The 22,877-nt window shown below is 39.7% G+C and overlaps 1 protein-coding gene across 3 annotated transcripts in view; it reads right to left on the reverse strand.

Annotated features, from left to right (window-relative positions):
* LOC138743350 (A disintegrin and metalloproteinase with thrombospondin motifs 2-like) overlaps nucleotides 1-22,877 on the reverse strand; it is a 273,394-nt gene that overhangs the window by 171,042 nt on the left and 79,475 nt on the right. For all 3 annotated transcript variants that reach the window (XM_069898571.1, XM_069898570.1, XM_069898569.1), the window contains exon 3: nucleotides 22,449-22,807. In XM_069898571.1, coding sequence (XP_069754672.1) covers nucleotides 22,449-22,807 — 359 coding nt within the window. The remainder of the gene's footprint in view (nucleotides 1-22,448; nucleotides 22,808-22,877) is intronic.

The raw sequence follows: 22,877 nt of genomic DNA on the forward strand, positions 1-22,877 counted from the left end.
CAGCGGAGTTCCTCCAGCATTTCTGCATTTTGACTACAATCACATCATCTGCAGACTTTCATGTCTCACTCCAATGAGACAAACGGTCTCCTTTCATGCTAGAACCAGAAACATGTGCCCACTGTAACCCCACACAGCCGTCAAAACTCTCACATGTGGAGGCAAATGAGAATGCAGATGGTGCAAAAGAATAAACTGCTGGAGGAAGTCTGCTAGTCAAGCAGCATCTGTGGAGGTCAACATCTTGTGTCAAGACCTTGTAAGAGAATTATTTTACAAATACATTAAATGTACTTTCCATTTATTGTCAACCTAATCCCGTTTATTTTTGCCCCCAGCCACTGAAGCCTTCACACAAGGCCTTGCTGCATCTTGCATGAACTGCCTCCAGTCTCTTCTGCAGCAGGGGATGAAATCCCATCTCCACAAGTGGAAGGCTGCTGTCATTACAAATGTGCTGGAGAGCTGCAAACCCGGAGATGGAGCACCCATCAGCTTCGGCCGCTTGCAATGATCACGAAGCACATTGGTCTTCAAGCTATTAGCTTCGTGATCATTGCAAGCAGGAGAAGTTCCACAGAAAGAGGAGCTTCTGTAGAGGTATGTGGTTGGAGCTCTGCATGTCCTGTAGCTACTGGTCCCATTAGACCTTTAGCATGATCAGAGGCAAGGCATTACTATTTCAGCAAAACTACAGTAGACCTCACCTTATCATGTGGAGAAATGATTTACCTCCCTAATAGCCCCATGGCAGTCCACATTGAGCACAATGAGGTCTGTCCCAAGTCAATCCCCAGCAAATATTCAAGACATTACTGATCTTTGTTTTAAGAACATTGTGCACATGCAGGGCTTTGGCTTCTGATCGGAGCTGATTTTATGCATGTTTCACACACCCGTCCAACTTCATAGCCAAGGTGTCTAATCAGCATTACAGGAGGACGAACATCAGCACTGGGCCCCTTTCCTGCTGAATATCCATTTAAAATGTGTTCAAGCAGAGGTTTTGATCAAATCTACACACTGAAATGATAACTGCTCACTGAACTGGATAGATCTCAATATCATCTTATGGATTTGAATATTGAAGTATATTTGAGAAATTTTAAGAATAAAAATCATTAAAACCCCCATCAAAACACCAGACACAATCTTCTTCTTCTAATCTAGTCAACTGCAATTGGTGTGCACAACATTGCTTTCTCTTCCCTGGAGAAAGCAAATGCAGACTGGGTGATTGCTTTGCAGAACACCTGCGCTCAGTCCTCAGGCATGGCCTTGATCTTCCCATTGCCTGCCACTTTTAATTCTCAATTCCCTTTGCAATCTCTCCAAGGTTTTTTAATTCATAGTCATAGTGAAGCCCAAAATTAACTGGAAGAATGAAATCTTCCAACTAGCTACTTTGCAACCTTCTGAATGAACATTAGATTCTCCAATTTCAGGTTCACTGTACTGTCTGCTTCTCAAACTATTTCTTTAAAATGCCTCAATAACAGTCGGTACTCATGCTCCACATCACCTGAGGTATCGTAACCTCCCTCCATATAGATTTTAGCCTTATACTTCACTCCTCCGCCCAATTGTGTTTTGGAAACTTTACACCCTCCACTCTTCCTCCAAGAGTCACCAACTTGAAATATTAACTGGCTTCCCTTTCCTGCCTAACTGCGTGAACTATTTCATCTTTCTGATTTTGGTTCGGATTCCAGTATCTGCAATTTTATTTGTTTGGTTCTGAAGAAAAATGGCTTAATGACACAAAAACATAGGAATATGCCTTAAATTTTCATAAATGCTTTGGAACACAGCAATGTTCCCAACAATTACTGTGAGCAAAGGGGAGTTTGTGCATCTACAGTACTTGCCTCACAGACCTGGGGAGTTCCTCCATACTCTTGAGCAAACAACAAGAAAATTAACCACTTTTGCTCTTTTTCATCCACTATGTTTTGTGAACTCTGAAATAAATCTGTAAAAGATCTAAATATAGCAATTAAGGCTTTGAAAGTTCAATTACACAGAGTGAGAAATGCCAGTTTAATCTATCAGAGAGAATATTCTATTTAAACTATAATTGACTGCCATTGTCCTCTTGAACAAAGATTAAAGATCATCTTCCCATTTCAGTAATTACTATCAATATTTAACATTCGCGGGTCATGCTCATTTCCAACTCTAATCTTGAAAATGCATGCCTACTTCAGCACATCAATGTCAGCCTTTTGCTTTTTTTTTTAAAAAGTACTAAAAATGTGTGCAAAATGCCAAAGCCCACAGAAGAATGGTTTATGGCAGTTCACTTTTTCCATATAAAATTCCTGCAGACAACTGGACAAAATCTCAACAAATTGAGGAACCAAGCTCTCCCTAACTAATAGACTGAACCTCATTCTCTCTAACCCTCCAAGAGGTGGAGGATGGGATTCAACTAAAAGTAGTAATTTTATATTCCAGTAACTCAGTGGCACAATTATCAAGAAGTGATGAGGCAATTTTTTTTCTTCATGTATTGCATCCCTAATGCATCAATAATCACAAAATCCGTGCTCTAAATTTCTCTTCTAGCTGTTGTCAAGTTATGATACATAATTTTTAGGTAGGCTCTAAAGTGCACCATCACCCAAGCCAAGCTCAAAAGACCCCGAGTTTCAGAACTAATTATAACTCCATTTTCTGTTGACTACATCACTGCCATAAGTTGAACAAAATGCAGCTGTTGCACAGCTCCTGTGGCCTGGGTTCAAACCTGACCTCCGACGTTGTCATGTAGAGTCTGCATGGGCATCCTCTAGTTGCTTCAGGTTCCTCCCATAGTCACACATGTTGTCCAGTGACTTGACTAATGTAAATTACCCTCAGTATTGATAGTTGAGAGAACAATGGAATAGGATGTCAATAGGCAGACATAGGGAAATAAGTGGGAGAATTAGACTAATGGGAATTTTCCAAATTTTGGCATAATCTTATTGGACCAGATAAAGAGATAAGCATTAAATATTTATCGAGGTTCTCACCAGCAAGGAGTCCTGCCTTGCTGATCACGTCTCCCATCCCCTCAAAACTACCACTCAACTGCACAACTATCCACAGCGTGTCTGAGAATTGATTTGTTCATCAGTCTCCTGCTGCCTGGGCACCAAATGGTATACAAAGCTATTTAAATTAATTGGTAAATCTCTCAAAGAAGAACACCAAGCAGAGTTAGCCTGATGACTAAACTAACAAACACATAGCTGTCACATCCAACTTAAATTTGTAGACCAAATGAAACTAAATATTTTGATTTTTTTTTTTTTAAAAAGCAAAGATACAAACACCAAGATCAAAAAATAGATGCAAATCTCGATAGACCGAAAAAATGCTTTTGAATACCCGATTATGTTTGAGTGAATACCCGTTCAGAATGATAAATATCTTGAATAGATGTCAGAATTTCAGAGGTCTGCTCAAGCACAAACTTGTCATTAAACATTGCCAACATTTTCAAACCCATGTTTTGTTTCAAATAGTGTGAAATTACATTAATTCTGCAGCACACAAACTGGGAATCTGGTCAAAGAATCAACAACAGAATCTGCTTCATTGGTTTTAATGGAGGACAATGGTAGCAAAGAATTAAGTGATCTGTAGATTTTTTTTAAAAGCTGCCCCTAAGAAAAACTTTGAAACATTTTGACAGTTTTAACATCTTAAGTAGTTTTGAATTTCTTAACAAATGAAATATTCACTGTGCATTGATAATCTGCCAAGTAAAGGGCAATCAGGTGTTTCAGCATTTTCATTGGAAAGCTTGTCCTGTTTCCCCACCTAAGACATGACAGAATTTACCAGTGGAAGATTCTGACATGTCCAGGGCTTGTTGGATGAGGTTGGAGCCACCACCTTAGAGCAAGCTGGCAGTAGGATAACCAAAGAAGACCTTCCTTTGCAAATCAGCGCTGACCATGAATTCTAGGTTATTATCTAAATGTCAAATCTCACTTTGAGTTAGACTGGTTCACGGTGACATAAGGCATGGTGAATGAATAGCCAGACAGCTTAGCTTACTCAAATGACAGAGAGAAGAAATGTTCACTGGTTGTTGGGATTCTCTGCATTTGGCTCCACCCTATCTGTTGGACAAAGCCACAATGGCTGGACTGCACTGAGCTGAGAGCCAGTATTATACGTGATGCACAATTCTCTTTACTGTTTAATTATGTACCCAGTTTCAAATAAGATGGTTAAACACAACAATGGATTACAAACATCCACAAGACCTTCCTCCAAAAATTTTGAAAATTGGCAGAAGCTTTCTACTCCCCAGCTCTGAACATGATACAAATTTAAACGAAGAAAATGGGATGTCAGATGTAGAACAAAAGATACACTTCACCAAATTATCTTCGATTGCACGTTCCAAAAGGAGCAAGTGCCTTTCATGCAAAGAAGAGGTGTCATGGTTAGTGTAGCTGTAAGCGCAGCACTGTTCCAGTGCCAGCAACCATGGTTCAAATCTGGCACTGTCTGGAAGGAGTTTCCACATTCTCCCCATGTCTGCCTGGGTTTACTCCATGTGCTGCAGTTTCCTCCTCCCAACCTTCAAAATGTACCAGGGTTGTAGATGAATTGGGTGTTATTTGGCTACATGGGCTGGAAGGTCCTATTGTCAATCCCAGTGTCTAAACTTAATTCTAAAAATAATCATACGGAGTTCAATCTAAAGAGCAATTGAGGAAAGGCCAAGCATTTGCCTTTGTAAGACCATCAAAATAATCAGAGTCACTCTGCTTTCTTCATCTCCAATTCTTCACAAACCCAGCATTCGGCTTTGTCCATTGGGAAAATAGGCATCAGCGTAACAATGTAAATAGGAGGAAAAATGAATGAATCACCAAAGAAAAACAGAGCAAATCTTTTATCATTCCCAGGACAGCCTTAATCCCATTATTATTCTTTCTCATCTTCATCAAGATAAAGTTGATTAATGCTACTTTTTATTTCCAATCACATCTTTCTGCTCAAATTAAGAAAACAACATTTCATTTGTGCATGAGAAATTACTTCAAGCTTTCTTCTGGCAGCTCAAGCAAACTTTTGTGCAACCATTTGAAGCATTTTTGCTGTTGCAGCAAATCAGACTTGTTTACGCTAACAGCATACTGACAGATCTGGCATTAGAGGAGATCCAGTACCAACTTCATGAAGATATCCCACGACTTATAAATTGATCAGAAAGCAAAGTAGTAATGTTGCAATGTGCTTAATGCAAACTGGTAATTGCCAAATCCTGGACTAATCAACTCACAACATAATTTTTAGACATACATACAGCACGGTTACAGGCCCTGTCGGCCCACGAGTTCATGCCACCAAATTTACGCCCAATTAACCTACACCCTCAGTGCATTTCAAATGGTTGGAGAAAACTGGAGCCCATCCAGACACGGGGAGAACGTAGACACTTCTTACAGAAGCCTTTTTTCCCCCACTGTCATTTATCATTAGAATCTCAGTCAATGGTATTTCTGACCACATCATCTACAACCATCAAATGACCTCCCAATCTTCTGTACGACAACCAATAATACTGCGCATTGTTGCTCCCAGAAAGCAGCCAGCTGCCACCTTGGAATCACAGCACTGTATTTAAATACAGTCATAAATATCGCAAACCAGGATTAAAAGGAAAGAGCAATCACTCAACTACAATTTTCTTTTATTAATCTTTTGTCTTTCTTAATGTTTATCATCCATATCTGGTCATTATTAATAGGCTCTTTAAAGCTTTAAATATTTAATAAAACAATAAACAATGCCACAAATTAATCTAAAATATTGTCTTCAATACAGAAGTACCTGAACTGTGATGTACGTGGGTTTACTAGGAGAAATTGTGCAAAGATAGATTTCGTTTGAATCGTGAAATAAGACTGACATCCAATAGGTGGTGGTGGTGGTGGGGTGTGAGTGGTTTGGGAGTATTGTTACTGACTCTGTGTTGGACCTAAACCAAGGAGCAATAGTTCTGGATCAGAGACCAACTATTGGGCTCTCAGGGCCTACCCAAGCATCAGATGGTCTGTGTGGTCCTTCTGAATGCAGAAAAGCTGACCAGTCATAGCTAACTAAATTAAAATTTTTAAATTTAGACATACAGCATGTTAACAGACCCATGCCACACACATTTTCCATTCAACCTACAATGCCCATATATTTTGAAGGTGGGAGGGAACCGGAGTGCCTAGATGGACAGAATTACCAGCAAGCTTCCTGCCCATGTCCCCTACTCCCAGGCTCATCTTCAAGCAGAAGCCTCAGAATGCCAGGTTGTTGATGACAGTGCAACTCTTCTCTGCAAGCCCAGCAATTGAATAGGCTCTCAAAGCAATCCTTCTCACTGCAACTCTAAGATATGTCTGCCTTCTGCCAGCACAACCAGATATCCTTCAGGCCCTCTTGTCTGTCTTCTCCTGACCAACATTATTGGCATTTCTACTTGTCAATGCTTGGCAGTAGGAGTGCACATTAGTTGGTAAATCTGGAAATAGGCATGTAGTAAGTTTGAGAACCTCTCTAAATAATCAAACTGATTACAGGAGAATAAAAGGATGTAATCACAGGCAGATGTTGCACTGGTTTCACATTTGTTGAAATCATGAAAATATGATTTTGTAGCGTCTGCTAATGGCAGCGCTACTGAAATGAGAGGAGTCCACACAACACGAAGTGAACCAGTAACTAAACTTTATTTTGAATTCCTCGCGCTGCTTGACGAGACAGTCCACTTCCTGTGAGGGGCGTGCTGGTCTTAGGAAGTGACAGCGCATTGCGGTGTCACTCCCCGTCCAGCGGCACGAAACACGGAAGTGGCGCTGTCCCCTGGACAATGCTCGTCACCAACCACAAGCTTTTCCTCGGAAGGGAAGGGGGGCCTGCACCATCCGTGTCAGACAACTGGGGCAGCAATTCGGCCCTTCTAACCGTGCGGTTGCTTGGCCCACTGCAATTTCTTGTTTTGCTGCAATAAATATTAATAGCTTTATTCATGAACATCAAGTGGGTAATTTACCATCTACTGAATGGTAAGGCATGCCTGGTATCTGGTCACTGAGTCAGTTATACAGCACAGAAATGGGCTCCTTGCTGCACCACATCCATCCTGACCCTTTTACCCAACCACAGTAATCCACTTTGCCCACACCAGGTCTATATCCTGTGCCATGCTTATTCAAGTGCCAGACTAAATGTCTCTCAAAAGTAGTGATTGGATCGGATAATACCATTTCTGTTTTATGCATTCAAGAGATGTGGGCTTCACAAACTAAGCCAGCATTTAATTACTCATCCCTGATTGAGTAGGTTGTGGCGAGCTGCCTTCTTAAACCTTTAGATCAGTCACCCAATCTAAATCCAATTAAGCACACTTTCCATATGTTGAAGAGAAAACTTAAGGGGACAAGCCCCTGAAATGAGCAGGAGATGAAGATGGCTGCAGTAGAGGCCTGGCAGAGCATCACCACAGAAGATATTCAGCACCTGGTTATGCCTATTAATCATAGACCTCAAGTATTCATTGCTTGCAACAAAGTTCTAAACATACCATTGCTATTCCCAAATATTACAGTGTCCTGAAATGAGGAGATGATATATAAAAGGTGCTGTAATTTCTGGATCATCAAATCAAAATGCTTACAAATCACCTTGAATAAAATCTGGAATGTTCACTTTAATCATATGTCAATTGTTTGATTACAAATTTAAAACTGTGAAGCACAGGGGCAGAGGAACAAAAATGTATATTGCTCCCAAACATTATGGAGGGCACTGTAAAAGCAGAGATGTGACATTGATGCTTTTATAAGGCACTGGCGAGACCTCACTTGGAGTATTGTGAACAGTTTTGGGATCTTCATTTCAGAAAAGATATGCTGACATTCAAGAGGGTTCAAAGGAGGTTCACTAGGATGATTCAGAGAATGAAAGGGTTCGTCTGCGTTTGTGGAAATTAAGAGAATGAGGGGGATATCATTGAAACATTTCAAATGTTGAAAGGCATGGGCAGAGTAAATGTAGAAAGGTTATTTCCCATGGTGGGAAAATCTAAGACAAGACAGCACAACTTCTGCATTGAAGGGCATCTGCTTAGAACAAAAATGTATAGGAATTTCTTCAGAGGGTGATAAATCTGAGGAATTTGTTTCCACAAGTGGTTGTGGAGGTTTGGTCATGGGGTATTTTTAAGACAGCATTTGATAGGATCTTGATTAACCAGGACATCAAAGGTTAAGGAGAGAAGGCCAGACTGTGGGGCTGAGAGGGAAAATGAATCAGCTCAAGATTAAATAGCTGGGCATACTCAATGGGCTGAATATTCTCGTTCTGTGCCTATGTCTTATGGTCTTATCATCCTGGCCCTGAATTTTTACCAACTCTCTTTTAAAAGTAATGCTTTTCAATTGGCGAGCACTAGATTTTAATTAGTATCCAGTCTGCACTCATGTCTTGCAACTTAACAAACATAAAACAAGGGTCTTGACTCAATGAAACAGTTCAGTTGAAATTCATCCACACATGTTTATCTTTGCTCCTTTCTAAGAGAAATATTTTGCTAAGACACAGTTTCTATCTTCATCTACTAACCCCTTACTATTCCCTTCACGCTTACAAGAATGATGAGCCGTGATCTTATTCAATGGTGGAATACACTCAAAGGGCTGAATGACCTGCTGATTATTTTCATTTTTCTCTTGGGCATAACATCTGCTTTTAAGATGTTACGGCTTTTCTGTTGGCTCATTGCCTTTTGATTTGTTGCTTGTCAGAATGGCAACAACCGTGAATTGTACAGGATGGAGACAAGGACACTCATATCAAGGTCAGATTTACAGATAAGGGGTTCTTCTGTGTTCATTCCAGCAGACTTGGACTACTTCTGTGCCCTTGATAAATTCACCTTTGTTCTCGGCTTGAAGCAGAAAGGACCTTTGGTGCTTTGGCCATAGATTGTCTTGACAGCACTGAAGAATCTGCACTTCATGGCTGTCAGTGAATTGCCACATCTCTTGTACTCTTTTTATACACCATCTGTTTTCGGTTATGCATTTTCACTTTAACCTCAGCCTTTAGGCAGATCTGTTTCTTTACCTTTGAGGCTTGACAGCATTTCTAATTCAAGAATCAGTTCGAGCTCTTTCAATGTTTAATGGTCAGCTTCTGTTTGAAAGGCCAATGTACATTAAAATGGATGACAAATCCATACCAAAGAATAACTTCTATGCTGCAAATTGTTCTCCACAACTTCTCATTATGTATTGATTTTTTTTTAAATGTATGCCATAACTTCCATTGTAGCCAGGGAAATTAATGAATTCTTCATACAGCACGGTGGCAGGCGTTTTAGCCCACGAGTCTCTGCCGCCCAATTTACCGACACTCCCGGTGCATTTCTAATGGTGGGAGGGGCCGGAGTCCCGGGCAACTCACACAAACACGGGGAAAACATACCAACTCCTTGCAGTCAGTGCGGGATTTGAATCGCAGACCCAATTGCTGGTGCTGTTATCAGCATTACACGACCTGCTACACAAACCGTGCTGCCTCAACAAGCAAAACTGTATGTAATTGGGCAGCACGGTTGACTTAAAGCTGGTTCAGCACCAGCGATCCAAGTTCAAATCTGTTCTCCCTGTGTCTGTGTGGGTTTTCCCCAGGTGCTTGGGTTTCCTCCCACCCTTTGAAATGAATGGGATTTTTTGGTTAATTGGGCGGTATGGGCTTGTGGACCGGAAGGGCCTGTTTCTGTGATGTATGTCTAATTTAAAATTTATAAATTAATTGTCTATCAATAACAAATTGCAACCAGTAAACAATTTTCCAAAGCTTGTTGCTTGTTTCCATATTCCTTAATTTTCCCCATTCCAACATGAATGCTGAATTTTCACTTGAAAGTGACTTCCATGTACGAATCTAAAATATTATGAATTGCTCGTTCTCCTACATTCTGCATGTTCAGACAGATGAAAAACGTGCTGAGATTTGAGCACAAATCACAAAGCTGTTTGAAATGCTTTTTTTTTAAAAAAAAACTTGTAATTGGCAACAAAAAGGGTACATATTAAATGAGTGATAATTTTGTTTTCTTTGTGGTCATTAGACATTAAATTTAACAAATATTCTTCCAAATCCTGTGTTTACAACACTGGAGGTTAAAATACTACTTGTTAAATTGACATTTTAGTTGGAATAATCCTTGAATATTGGTTCATTTCTTTTCAGATAATGGCTGAATTGCTGTATACAGTAATTTACAAGGTAATGATTTAGACATTTGGAGTTTAAATGCCAAATAACTGCAAATTTTGGCCAGAAATAGGGTAATTATCAAGAATTTATAAAGATAAATTGTCTCAAAGCTTTACTAGAATCTGGGAAGCGGTGATGCAAAATGTATTCTTGCATATTAAATCTTAAGTGCAATTAAGGGCAGTATATCGGAGTTTGAAATTGTTCCCTTATTTTTTTTTTTACTCACTTCTCACTAAAATGGGTCTATGGCACTTTGGTAATAGTAGGGCTTTAATATGGGGTATAAGAAATTAACAAAATGTAGATTTGATTTTCAAATCTTGTCAGTATTGAGCTGTACAGCACACATCAGGCCCTTTGGCCCAACTCATCTTCCCAACCCAGTTGGCATTCTGGGTTCTCCAATTTGGCTGCATTTGGTCCATGTCCTTTCAAACCCTTCCCATACCATTTCAGTTCAAATCTATCCAAAACCGACTTGGTTTAAAATTTTTACTGCTACTGAACATCTCGCACATGTGAAATTAAATAAACTGACTTGGAGAATGCTACTAATGGTCATTGCTAAGATTCTTGTACACTCTCAAATTCCATTGGAAATCTATTGTTCAAATATGTTAGTGTTGAGCAATGTATTTAGTATATTAGTGAAAGCTCACATAGCAAAATACATTTATTACAGAAGATATTTTGATTAGAACAGAGAAGCTTCAAAAGATCTTCCAGAAAAGAGTTAAAAATGCATTGATCAAACTTGTTAGATCAATTTGCATATTTGTTCTCCATATAACCATTTACAGAGCGGAAACAGGCCATGTCAGCCTTTTGAGTCCGCAACGGTTCACTGGAACAAATCCACATAACCTCCAATTTCTAGTAGCCCACTACCTCCCCCCACTTTCCCTTATCTTTCTGGACATATTCCTTCTCTTTTACTCTCTTACCCCTACCTCACCCTCTTACCTGCCTGCCACCTCTACCTTCTTTCCTCCAGTTCCCCTTTCCTTCATTCATCTTTCTCAGCCCTCTGGCCTCCCCCTCCCCCATTTAGTCCTTTCTATACTTCACCCTTCCTCCTATATCTGCCAACAATATGTTTGCGAATGTTAAATATCCAAATTTTACATGTTTGGTTCTCTAAATGATTAAGCATTAGCTGAATATATTGTGTGGAATATAAACTCTAATGTAGAGTTATGCTGTTACACAAGCTATCTTATGCTTGCAATGCAATGGTTATGGTTTCCAGAACTGTAGTCAATTCCTGTGTATAATTTAACATTTTTTCTTTTGTCAAATATAGAGGGACTTGGTGGCCTGGGTCCTGGTGGTCAGCCTCTTGATGCCAGAGATCTGAACACAGGAATGGGAAATGCTCGACCTAGAGACATGGGCTCAGGAATGGGAGGTAAGAATAGTAGTTTTAAGCTTAGAGAGCAAATTGAAAAAGGCCTTTTTTTCTGTTCTGTGTATAAGTGGCTGGCCAGCCCACTGATGACTCAATCCCCTGTAACCTGGCCATAAAGATCGACCTCTCTACCCCCTTCTATTCAATCGAGCACATGGAGTTGTGTATTAAAGCCTATTGTTCCTCACTCATCCTTTGGAGTCATTTACAGTGCGTATCAATATCCAAAGGAAATGTAAAGTTAAAGCAAATAGAGAAAAGGATATGGGAAATCAGGTGTCAGAACTCTCAATTGGGGAACATTCCAGTGACAGTGACCACAACTCCAAGTTTTATCCATCTTAAAGTATCGCCTTATCCCCAGTCAGAGGCTTCATCTGTAAACTTGGGGAGGGGGGGGGGCGTAATTATCTTTAATGTTAATGTTCATTTTTCATGCGGCTCCATGGAGGGGGAGGAACCTGAAGATGCAGCGAAGATTAAATGTTTTCAAAGAATGTGACTGAAAATAAAGTAAAATGCTTTAAGGTTTGAAGTTTGTTCAGTTTGTTTTGTAAACTCTTTATTCTTAACGCAGGTGCTTCAGTTAGGAATATTTGTACAAGTTAAATTCGTTCAGTGTAAGTACAGTATATTTTTGTATTTTAAACCATTTATTCTTAATGCAGGTGTATTAGTTAAGCATTATAAGAGCAAGTCTGAAGATACTGGAAAATACACTTATCTGGTATTTACCAATCCTCATAGGTGTTTTACTGTACTATGCTTCTTCTAAATAATCATGAATCACGTCCTCCGTGCATGTAGAATGTCTTCCCTGATCATCAGCATTGTAAATACTAAGAATTTATGATACTGTTCACCAGCCACCCTTGAAAACACATTTCTCAAGGCAGTGAACAAGTTTAATTCTCCTGACGTTACAATCCAAAACTGGACATTCAGCCAGATGTACGAATCAAAAAGACTAAACAGTCTTGACAATACAAAATACACAATCAAAACCAAGTTTTTACATACGTAGCTTGCAACATCTGTCCTTGTGTAGAGCAGTGGTGAGGATAATATACAAGAAAAAAAAGTGTCATACAGCTTCGTCCTACGTGATTGTGTTGCCCTTTTGACATCTAGTGTCACGAATCACCAATATGAAGATCATGGCCAAGACAACCATTGCTGTACAATATCTGTTACAATAGTGTAACTAGATTGATAAATACTCATTATGCAATGATTAACTATAATTTTTTTTTACATCAATTATACCCAACACCTGAAAAATTAAAAAAGTATGGTTTTCATGAATCAGATTTGTGTTTTAGATGTGGTGATACAGTTGGAACTTTTTTTCATGCCGTTTGGTCAATCATTTGGTCAATCGTTTTTAGAATATCTGTATAAAATTAAAATAGTTTTAGATCCAACAGTATTTTTATTGGGTAGTTTGCAACCTTTGAAAGGTTTGGGATTAGATAAGTTTCAGCTTGTTTTTGTATATTTAGCTTTATCCATAGCGAAAAAATGTATTGCTAGTACATGGAAAGATACAAATATGATGGATATTAATAGATGGCATAATGAAATGAAATATTGTTTAATAATGGAAAAAATTATGTATGTTTTGTGTGATAATTATAATTTTTTTATTAATAAGTGGCTGTTATGTTCAAAATATTTACATTTCAATTTACATTGATTAGATCTTAATATGTATATTTAATTTTTCTTTAATATCCTTTCTTTTTTTATTTCTTTATGGCACTCCTTAGGAGAGTTGGCTGAAAGGGGGGATCTTTTCTCTTTTTTTTCTTTTTTTATATATAAAAAATAACATTGATGTTTATGGTTAATTGTTGTATATGACATATTATTTGTTTTTTGAAATAAATAAAGTTTAAAAAAACAAAAAAAACCATTGCTGTACAACTTAAACAGCACCAACTATGCTTTCTTGGCCATCCATTTAGGATAGAAGATAGAAGCATCTTAAAAAAAACATTCTGTGTAGGTTCATTGAATATGCATTTCAAATTTAACTGCACACAAGTCAAGAAGGCTTTTAGCATCAACCTAAATCTTCAAAAGGTTATAGGAGGAATGACAAACTGGTGCTCCTTCCTCAATTATATAGTCAAGAGTCATGATGAGAAATAGTTACACAAATTACGACAGAAACTTGGCTAAAGAAGCTGTTGACAGAGTTGTTCCCAACATTATGCAAACCTGAAACCACCAAAATTGCTCTTCACACCCACAAAGCAAAATCAACCACAAATGAATGCATTAATTGCAATATCCATGTCATTCACTGATAACGGAATGCCAATTACAGCCACAATGGACCACAGAAATCAGAGTTCAAAGCATTATATATGCAAAACATTGCTTGATATTCAAGACAGGGACAAGTTCATCGCCTTTACAAGAGGCACTGATTGCAAATCCATGCATGATGTTCAATAACTATCACACAGGTTTTATCAGCAAGGCCTCCAATTGGTCAATCACTGCTAAATTGCCATGAAAAACTAATTCCCAATTTAGAAGTAGAAATGGGTATTTTCATGCTGTAAGAGGACATATTTTAAGAATGCTTAATATCTCTATTGTTAAAATTTAAATATACAGCATTGTAACAGGCCATTTTGGCCCACGAGTCTGTGCTGCCCAATTTACACCCAATTAACCTACACCCCCGGTACATTTCGAAGGGTGGGAGGAAACCAGAGACCCCAGGGAAAATCCATGCAGACACAGGGAGAACGTACAAGCTCTTTACAGACAGCTCGGGATTTGAACCCTGGTCCCGAGTGCGGGTGCTGTAAAGGCGTTGCACCAACAGTGCTGCCCACGAATTTCTTGAAAGTTGAAATTTTGGGCGGTTTCTTGGAATTTAAATTTTTTTTTGTCTCTCGATCTTGCTCAGCCAATGAGAAGGAAATATTTTTAAACAAAATATGCAAAGTTAGAATTTTTCACATCATTGATAGAGTTGGATTAAAACTGTATAACTGTACATTTTGAACATAGCCATCAGATATATTTATCAAAAACCTCTTGCCATGTGTCATATTATTAGTACTTATTAATCAATATAGTGTTTTAAAAGGTTCTCCCATATACGAGATTAGAATTGATAATCTTCTGGCAGGATACCACATGTTGGTATTCATATCTAAAGGAATAGGATACAAGAGCAGGGATGTGACTTTAAGGTTTTTTAAGGCACTGCTGAGGTCTCACTTGGAGTATAGAATACAGCATTGGGCTCCTTATTTAAGAAAGAGTTCAAAGAGATTCACAAAAATGAAATGCAGGGATTAGTACACGAGGACTGTTTGACAGCTCTTGAACCATACTCCCTGGAGTTCAGAAAAATGAGCAGGGACCTCATAGAAGCCTTTTGAATGTTGAAAGGCCTGGACAGAGTAGATGTGGCAAAGTTGTTTCCCATGGTCGGGGAGTCCAGGACAAGAGGGCATAACTTTAGAATTAAATGGAGCCCATTTAAAACTGAAATGCGGGGGCATCTCTTGACCCAGAGCATTGTGAACCTCTGGAATTTGCTACCACAGGCAGCTGTGGATGCCAAGTGGTTGGTGTATTTAAGGCAGAGATCAATAGTAGGTTATGGGCAGAAGGCTGGGGAGTGGGGCTGACTGGGAGAATGGATCAGCTCATGATGGAATGGTGGAACAGACTCAATGGGCTGAATGGCTTATTTCTGCATCACTATCTTATGGGTCTTATATTTTAATCAATGGCAATATATACAATTTGGATCTAATTAATCTCAGTATATAACATTTGTGAAGCAGATGTTTTGTTTCTGAAGCAAATATTCAACCTTGTGATTTATAATAATCATATTTGTAGTTTAATACACATTACTATTCTGGAAAACAAAGTTCTCCTTCTCGTCTGTAAATGGAGTGCAAGCTCAGATAGAAAACACACACATTCAGTATTCAGGGTAAGAAGAAATTATTTTGACACAAAGTAATATTACTATTGCAGAAAGCAAGGAAATAGAGGGATTATGACAACCACCCAAAGTAGTAATATTTAGAGTTTAAGAAATCCTGAGATCCTTCCTCCCCACCCACCCACCTTCAGCTCAATTCTCCAGTCTCCTCTCTGTAATTCACTGAAGCTGTTGCAATTCTAAAGTTTGATACACAGTAAAATAGCAGACAAATTAAATGGAAATTTTGGCAAAGTTACGATACGAATATGAGCATTGCTATTTTTTGATAAAGTGATACCACAGTAATTCCAAAGAAATTATCATAGTTGCCTCTTTAGCCCAATGATTAATATTTACTTTTTGACAGAATTGCTTCTTCAACAGGTTTATTCTTGTATTACGGCAATCTTAACGTAGTGTGGATTGAAAGAGTGAGGGAAACTAATAAGGAACGTGCTCTCTTGCAGTTTCTTTCCAGGTATTAATGCTTTACATTTGTTGTAAGGTCAGCTCTGGTTAACGTCGTTTCACTCCAAGGGCTGTTGCCTGGGATGCTGTGTCTTTCTAACATTTTCAGTGTTTAATTCACATCTGTTTTGTTTTGCTGACAACACTATAGAATTTACTGGTATCTAAAGTAAGTTACAAAAGCACACTAGGATGCAATGCATCTAGAATGCAAGGTGTTCTTGAATGGAATAGGAGAAGCTGTGAAATTCCCATTCGTTCTTACTGGGTTTCATTGATGGAGAAAAGGCTTTGGAGGTGGTGCAAAGGAGTTTAGCAGATTGTTTCCAGAAATGTGGGGGATAGCCCATGTGGCAAGAGAGTCAATCTTTTCTAGAATTCAGAACAATGAGAGGGGATTTTACAGAAACAGAAATTACAAAAAGGTTAAACAAGATATAGTCAGAAAATTGTTTCCACCAGTAGGGGAAATGAGAATAGGGGACACAGCTTCAAGTTTCAGGCTGAAACACAAAAGTCTGTAGATGCTGTGATTGTAGAAATGCTGGAGGGATTCAGCAAGTCTTGTAGCATCCATCAGAAGTAAAGATAGAGCATCTACATTTCGGGGCCGAGCCCTTCTTCGAGGAATTAGCAAAAAGTAGGAGATGCCTGAATTAAAAGGCAGGAGAGAAAGAGCAGGGGGAGGAGAACAGACCAACAGGAAAAAGGTGATAAATGGATATGAATAGGAGGGTAGAAGAAAGGTGAGAACTGATCCAGGGAAGGAGTGGCTCTGTGAATGCAGAGTTAGAGGAAAAGAGAAATGGGGATAGATGGGGTCTAACAGAAATCAGAGAAGTCGACATTAATGCCATCTGGTTGGAGGGTGCCTAGACAAAAGATGAGGTGTTGTTCCTCCAATCTATGGGTGGTCTCAGTCTGGAAGTGCATGAGACCATGGACAGACATGTCAACAAAGGAACGGGGCAGAGAATTGAATGGGTGGCCACTGAGAGATCCCCAGTATTGTGGTGGACAGAGCCGAGGTCCTCAATAAAGCGATCTCCTAGTCTGTGTCCAGTCCCTCCAATGTAGAGGAGGCCACAATGGGAGCACCAGATGCAGTAGATAACCCCCTGCAGATTCACAAGTGAAATGTTCCTTCATTTGGAAGTATTGTTTTGGGCCCCAAATGATGGTGAGGGAGGAAATGTGGGCACAGGTGTAGCACTTCCTGCAGGCACAGGGGTAGGTGCTATGGGGGTGATTGTTGGGAAGGGAACAGTGGATGAGGGAGTCACGGAAGGAGCGGTCCCTGTGGAAGACAGAGAGGGGAAATTGTATCTGGTAGTTGGAGGTGATTGTTGGGAAGGGAACAGTGGATGAGGGAGTCACAGAAGGAGTGGTCCCTGTGGTGTATCTGGAAGTTGTATCTGGTAGTGGGATCACATTGTAGGTGGATCACATTGTAGGTGGCAGAAATGGCAAAGGATGATATGTTGGATGCGGCAGCTGGTGGGGAGGGAGGTGAGAACAAGGGGAATCTTGTCCTTGCAGTGGGGGCAGAAAAGGCCAGAGCAGATGTGTGGGCAATGGAGGGTGAGAGCCAAGTTAATGATAGGAGATGGGAAGCCATGTTTTATGAAGAACGAGGACAGATGATTTGACATGTAAAAAGACCTCATCCTGGGAACAGAATCAGGGTAGTAGATCTTGGATATAGGAGCAACTGCTTTTCCCAGAGAATAGTAAATATAAGAAATTCTTAGCTCAAGGAAGCAATAGAGACTACCTCTTTAGTATATTTAAGTCAGAGTTATAATTGGCCTTCTCTACATCAAAGAGACCAGTCGTAAATTGGGAGATTGCTTTGCTGAGCACCTCCACTACAACAGAAACCTCCCAGTAGCCAACCATTTCAATTCTGAAACACACTCCCAGACTCACATGTCTGTCCATGGCCTTATGTACTATTCCACCCAAACCACCCACCCCCCATATAAATTGGAGGAACAACTCCTGATATTCCATCTGGGCACCTTCCACCCAGATGGCATTAACATTGACTTCTCTGGTTTCTGTCAACCTGCTTGCCTTTTTTTCTCCCACCCCTTTTCAGTTTATCCCCCTTCCCTTCCCCTTCCACTCACTCAGCTATCCCTCCTCCCCCTGATTTCTGATGTCCCCTCCTCCCTTCCTTCTCCCACCCCAGGGTTTTGTTCAGATGCCCGCCAACATTCTTCCACATCTTGATGAAGGGCTTACAAGCTCGAAATGTCAGTTATGTATTTTTACCTTTGCTTCATAAAGGACACTGTTTGACCAGCTGAGTTTCTCCAGCATTTTGTGTTTTTACTTCAACCACAGTGTCTACAGGTTTTTGTAATTTACTTTAGATAGGTTCTTGCACAGTTGGGCAATTAAAGTTTATGGGCAAAAGACAAGTAGGTGGAGCCGAGTCCACTGCCAGATCAGCCACAATCTTATTGATTGGCAGATCTGGCTCAACAGACCAGATGGCCAATTCCTGCTCAGATTTCTTATGTTCTTATTACAACTTGCCACAAGAGCCTTGACACTTATAAACTATCAATTCGCTTTCTTCTGTAAAGATTTGGCCAGCAGGATGAAAACAGTGAATAAATGAGGATTTTGCCAATCAGACAGGAGTGTTTAAAATCTGATTTTAGCTTTAGTTTGGTCCTAATTGCTGTGTACTGTAATTTCAACTTGTCTGGGATACAGAAATAGACATGACCAAATTCATGAATGCAAGATGCAGCTTCTTATGCACATGGGGCTCATCAGCTTCATCCATTGATGTGTGAGGTGAGCTAGCTGACACCATGTGACATCTTTCAGCTAGCTCAAGGAACCAGGCAGCGGATATTCATTCCTAGATGTGGCCCTGAGGTCAAAAGGAGAGAGATCCTGGAATCACAGAGAAGGAGTCCACCTTACCCTCTTCCTTCTGCCTTTCAACAACTGTTATGGCTCTGCATGGTTCTCCTGCTCTCCACCCCTCTCCCCATCACATTTCTTCATGGGCAAACAAGATTTCAGTTTTTTCCCCCCGACAATATTGCATAAATTTCCAATAAGACGGATCAGTGTAGCACTTTCATGCATTCTCTTTATGAGGTCCTCAGAACTTCTAAAATACATACTCAATTATAGTAAAGTCTTGACTAAATGTCCCAGAATATCTTCCAATATATTTCAGAAATCCTGCACAAAGCGCCAGCAGCAAGTAAACAATAACCATAGAAAGGTTTATTTAAGTTTCAAAAGTATCAGCAAAGATTTCTTTATGCCCAAACTGTTTTCTCCTGTTTGGTGAAAGCAAAAGGACAAGTACTTGCCACCAAAATAGTGCTTTCCTGACTGCCAGCAGACAAATAAATACAAACTTGCCACTTACTAAATCCCTGGCCGCAGTTTAAGCTTCAACTCTTTCCCCAAGGTGTCCTTGCGATAAATGTGGTAAACTCCAGCAGCCTCACAGAATAATAATTCCCTTTATGTTAGAGAGAAAATTACAAATCGATTCCATCAAAAGTTCAAAATATAGTAGATATCCTTTAATGGCATAAATATGATAAATGTGCAAACGCCTTTTATCATCACTGAATTACATCATTCTGTTATGAAACTAAATGAAATTGTTTCCAGTTTGATCATTATCACCTTCCCTTTACATTCATTGCCAGTATGTTTTGTGCTTTCTGAACATAGTCCCTTATCTCAAGGGCACCGTCTCCATCTAAACTGGTCTAATACAAACAACTTTTTCATTTTTCAAAATTGTAAAATAGATCACTTTGGATTTTAAACCATCATGAGCCCAAAAGTAGGTGTTTGAACAAAATTAATCTTTCAAATTTCTGCCACATTTCAGAGTGCTGAAGTTAAAATTAAGTTGCAAGCAAGGATCCATGTAACAAACAAAAGCCATGTTCTTATTATGTATTGCATGTCACTGTACAATTCTAATATAACCCAGTTTTGATATATAACTCTATATATGTAAGAGCCAAATTGTGTAATTTGTTTACTTACCTTGTTAGGTCGGCGTTTTGGGGTCAATCAGCTGGGCACAACCATCTTTGTTCTCGTGCACATGCGCTAGTTCCAGGAGCATGCGCGGTGCATTAGTAATATTAGAGTGCGGGATGGAGCATTCACGGTGAGTTAGAGCGCTGGCTGGAGCGTGCGCGATGCATTTGTGTATTGGAGTGCCACGTGGAGCATGCACAGTTGTGTATGGCGCGAATTGGGAGCTTTAAGACTATTATACAATATGACAACATAGAGCAGGGTGAGTGAAACGTTCATAATTTTTATTGACTGTTTTCACTGAGAACAATACCGATGTTATTAAAAGTTTATAAGGATATTATTTATGGACATTTCAATGCTTAAGAAGATGGTTTCAAGTTTGTATTAAAATAAAGGTTTTAAATACATCTGGATTTGTATTGGAAATAATTGAAATCACAAATAAAGTGACTCACTTAGCCTTCAAGTGGCTATTTATTGGATTGAAGTTGCTACAATATTTTTCCAAGCACACAGAATCTGGAGGCCCTCAGCAGATCAGGCAGGGAAATGGACCATCAATGTTTCAGTTTGATACCCAAAACACTGACTGTTCAGTTCTCCCCGTGAATGCTGTGTTTGAAAAATTTCAACATCTGCATTTTCTTGAGTCTCTGGATTTTCTCCAATCTTAATTATTGGAAATGGTGTAACCAAGTATTTGCTTTGTTGTGTGGTTACAGGACAAGTGATCCACAGGCCTGCAATCATCAATCCAGAGAGGGCAGATGTGGAATTTCAATTCAATCGCTTAAATAAAACGAAGTTTAAAAATATAATCTTGGTACAGAACTGGTAACCTCAAAATAATCTGATTGCCTAAGCCCATTTGTTTCACTGATGTCCTTCAGGCTCTTTCCAAATCTGATTGATGTAGGACAATATACAGTTGGGACTTCACTAAGCTTTGAAATAATCCAACAGGCGAAAACAAAGTAAAGATTACCTTTCCAGAAGGACTTCAGTTTCAGGATTAGGGCAGAGGAAATACAAGCAGCAAAACCAACACCTTGAAAAATTAAGAAATAAAAACAACTCCACACTCCAAGGTGGCGCAGATTACTTTTCTGGGAAACAGGATGCAGTATGGCAGAGATAATCTGCAGAGACCACTAACTGGAGGAGTAACCTGGAGGTGAGTGAGCACCTCTGACTTGGTCAGAGATGATTGAGATGACTAAAGCTTGAGAACCAAGAAAGGAGCAATAAATACCAGAGGGAAAATAATTCACTGCAGCACAGGGAACTGAACAGCATTAACAAGTTACTGGTGAAAAATTTAAAAATAAAATTATATTTAAAAATGTTACTGGAAAGTACAGCGTTTATTTGGGGTGCTGTTAACTATCAAATGTTTTGAGAGGAGATGAACAGTTAAAAGGTCTGGTTTTTTTTAAAATGCATGCATTTAAAAAAAGACTGAAGGCTAACAGGGATAGTTAAATGCTGAAAGGGAAAACGCAGAGGGGAGATGAACAGAGTCGTTCTAAAATGCCTGTTGGTTTCTAAATGTAAGGGATGACAGACACCATTTTCAATGCACCCATCACCCCAAAGAATTGATAGCATTTAACGTTGTATTCCAATGAACAGGATTGCCAAAAATGGTGCAATTGTTGAACTTTTAAAGCTCACATCAATGACTTTCAATTGAGAAACAAAATAATTCATTGAGCAGGTTTCAGGTACAAGTATCTCCTGAGCAGGACTATTTTTCTTTGAATCAATGATCTTACTTGCTAAGTAACAGAAGTTAAATAATCTATGCATGCTTATGTTGGGAGTGGTGCAAGTTTGAATGTACCTTACTAAAATATCCACTCAACATATTTAAATTTAATTTTTTTTTAAATTTAGACATACAAACATCCAGCACGGGAACAGGCCACTTCGGCCCACAAATCCGTGCCGCCCAATTTTACGCCCCATTAACTTCCTTCCACCCCCCACACTTTACATTTTTGAAACTGGAGCCCCGGGCAAAACGCACCAGGACACGGGGGAGAACGGACAAACTCCCCGCAGGCAGCGCGGGATTCAAACCCCGGTCCGGTCCAGGTGACCCGCTATCTTTTAAGACCTATTCTGGAATATCCACCGCAATCCAGTAATATTAATTATGCACTTGCTAATTCTGTAGCTTGAACTCGATGCTGCAAAAAAGATTGAAGATTCAGTGCCGAGAGGGTTAATCTGCGAATGAATGGACCCGCTCGTTGCCGGAATGTTGCTTACCAGCCCATCGCAGTTGCTGATGGCCACCGAAGTCCCTGGTACATCGGTGATATCTCCGGAATAGACGCAGTCTCCACGCAGAGGCTCCTTGCGAGGGACACTGGTGTCTTGCCACTCCACTACGGCCCCAGGGGCGACCAGCTTCGAGTTTAGCTTCAGGCGGAGGTGAAACTTCTGCCCGAGCACCGTGACATTATAGTATAACCGTCCATCCGTTGGAGGTTGCTGGAAACTCCCGCTGTGTCTTTTTGACCGCCTCTTCCTAGGTGCTGACACGGCGAGGGACACAAATCTGCCCTGCACATCTGTGCTGCTGGGAGTCACCAACTCGTAGCTCTTTAATTTCTCCTTAAGTAAATCTGCAATAAACAAACGCAGTGAAACATCGGAGCCAGAAGTGCAATTCAACTGCAGAAACGAGTGCATTCG

The sequence above is a fragment of the Narcine bancroftii genome, chromosome 9 (genome assembly GCF_036971445.1).
Source record: "Narcine bancroftii isolate sNarBan1 chromosome 9, sNarBan1.hap1, whole genome shotgun sequence".
Classification (NCBI taxonomy): Eukaryota; Metazoa; Chordata; class Chondrichthyes; order Torpediniformes; family Narcinidae; genus Narcine; species Narcine bancroftii.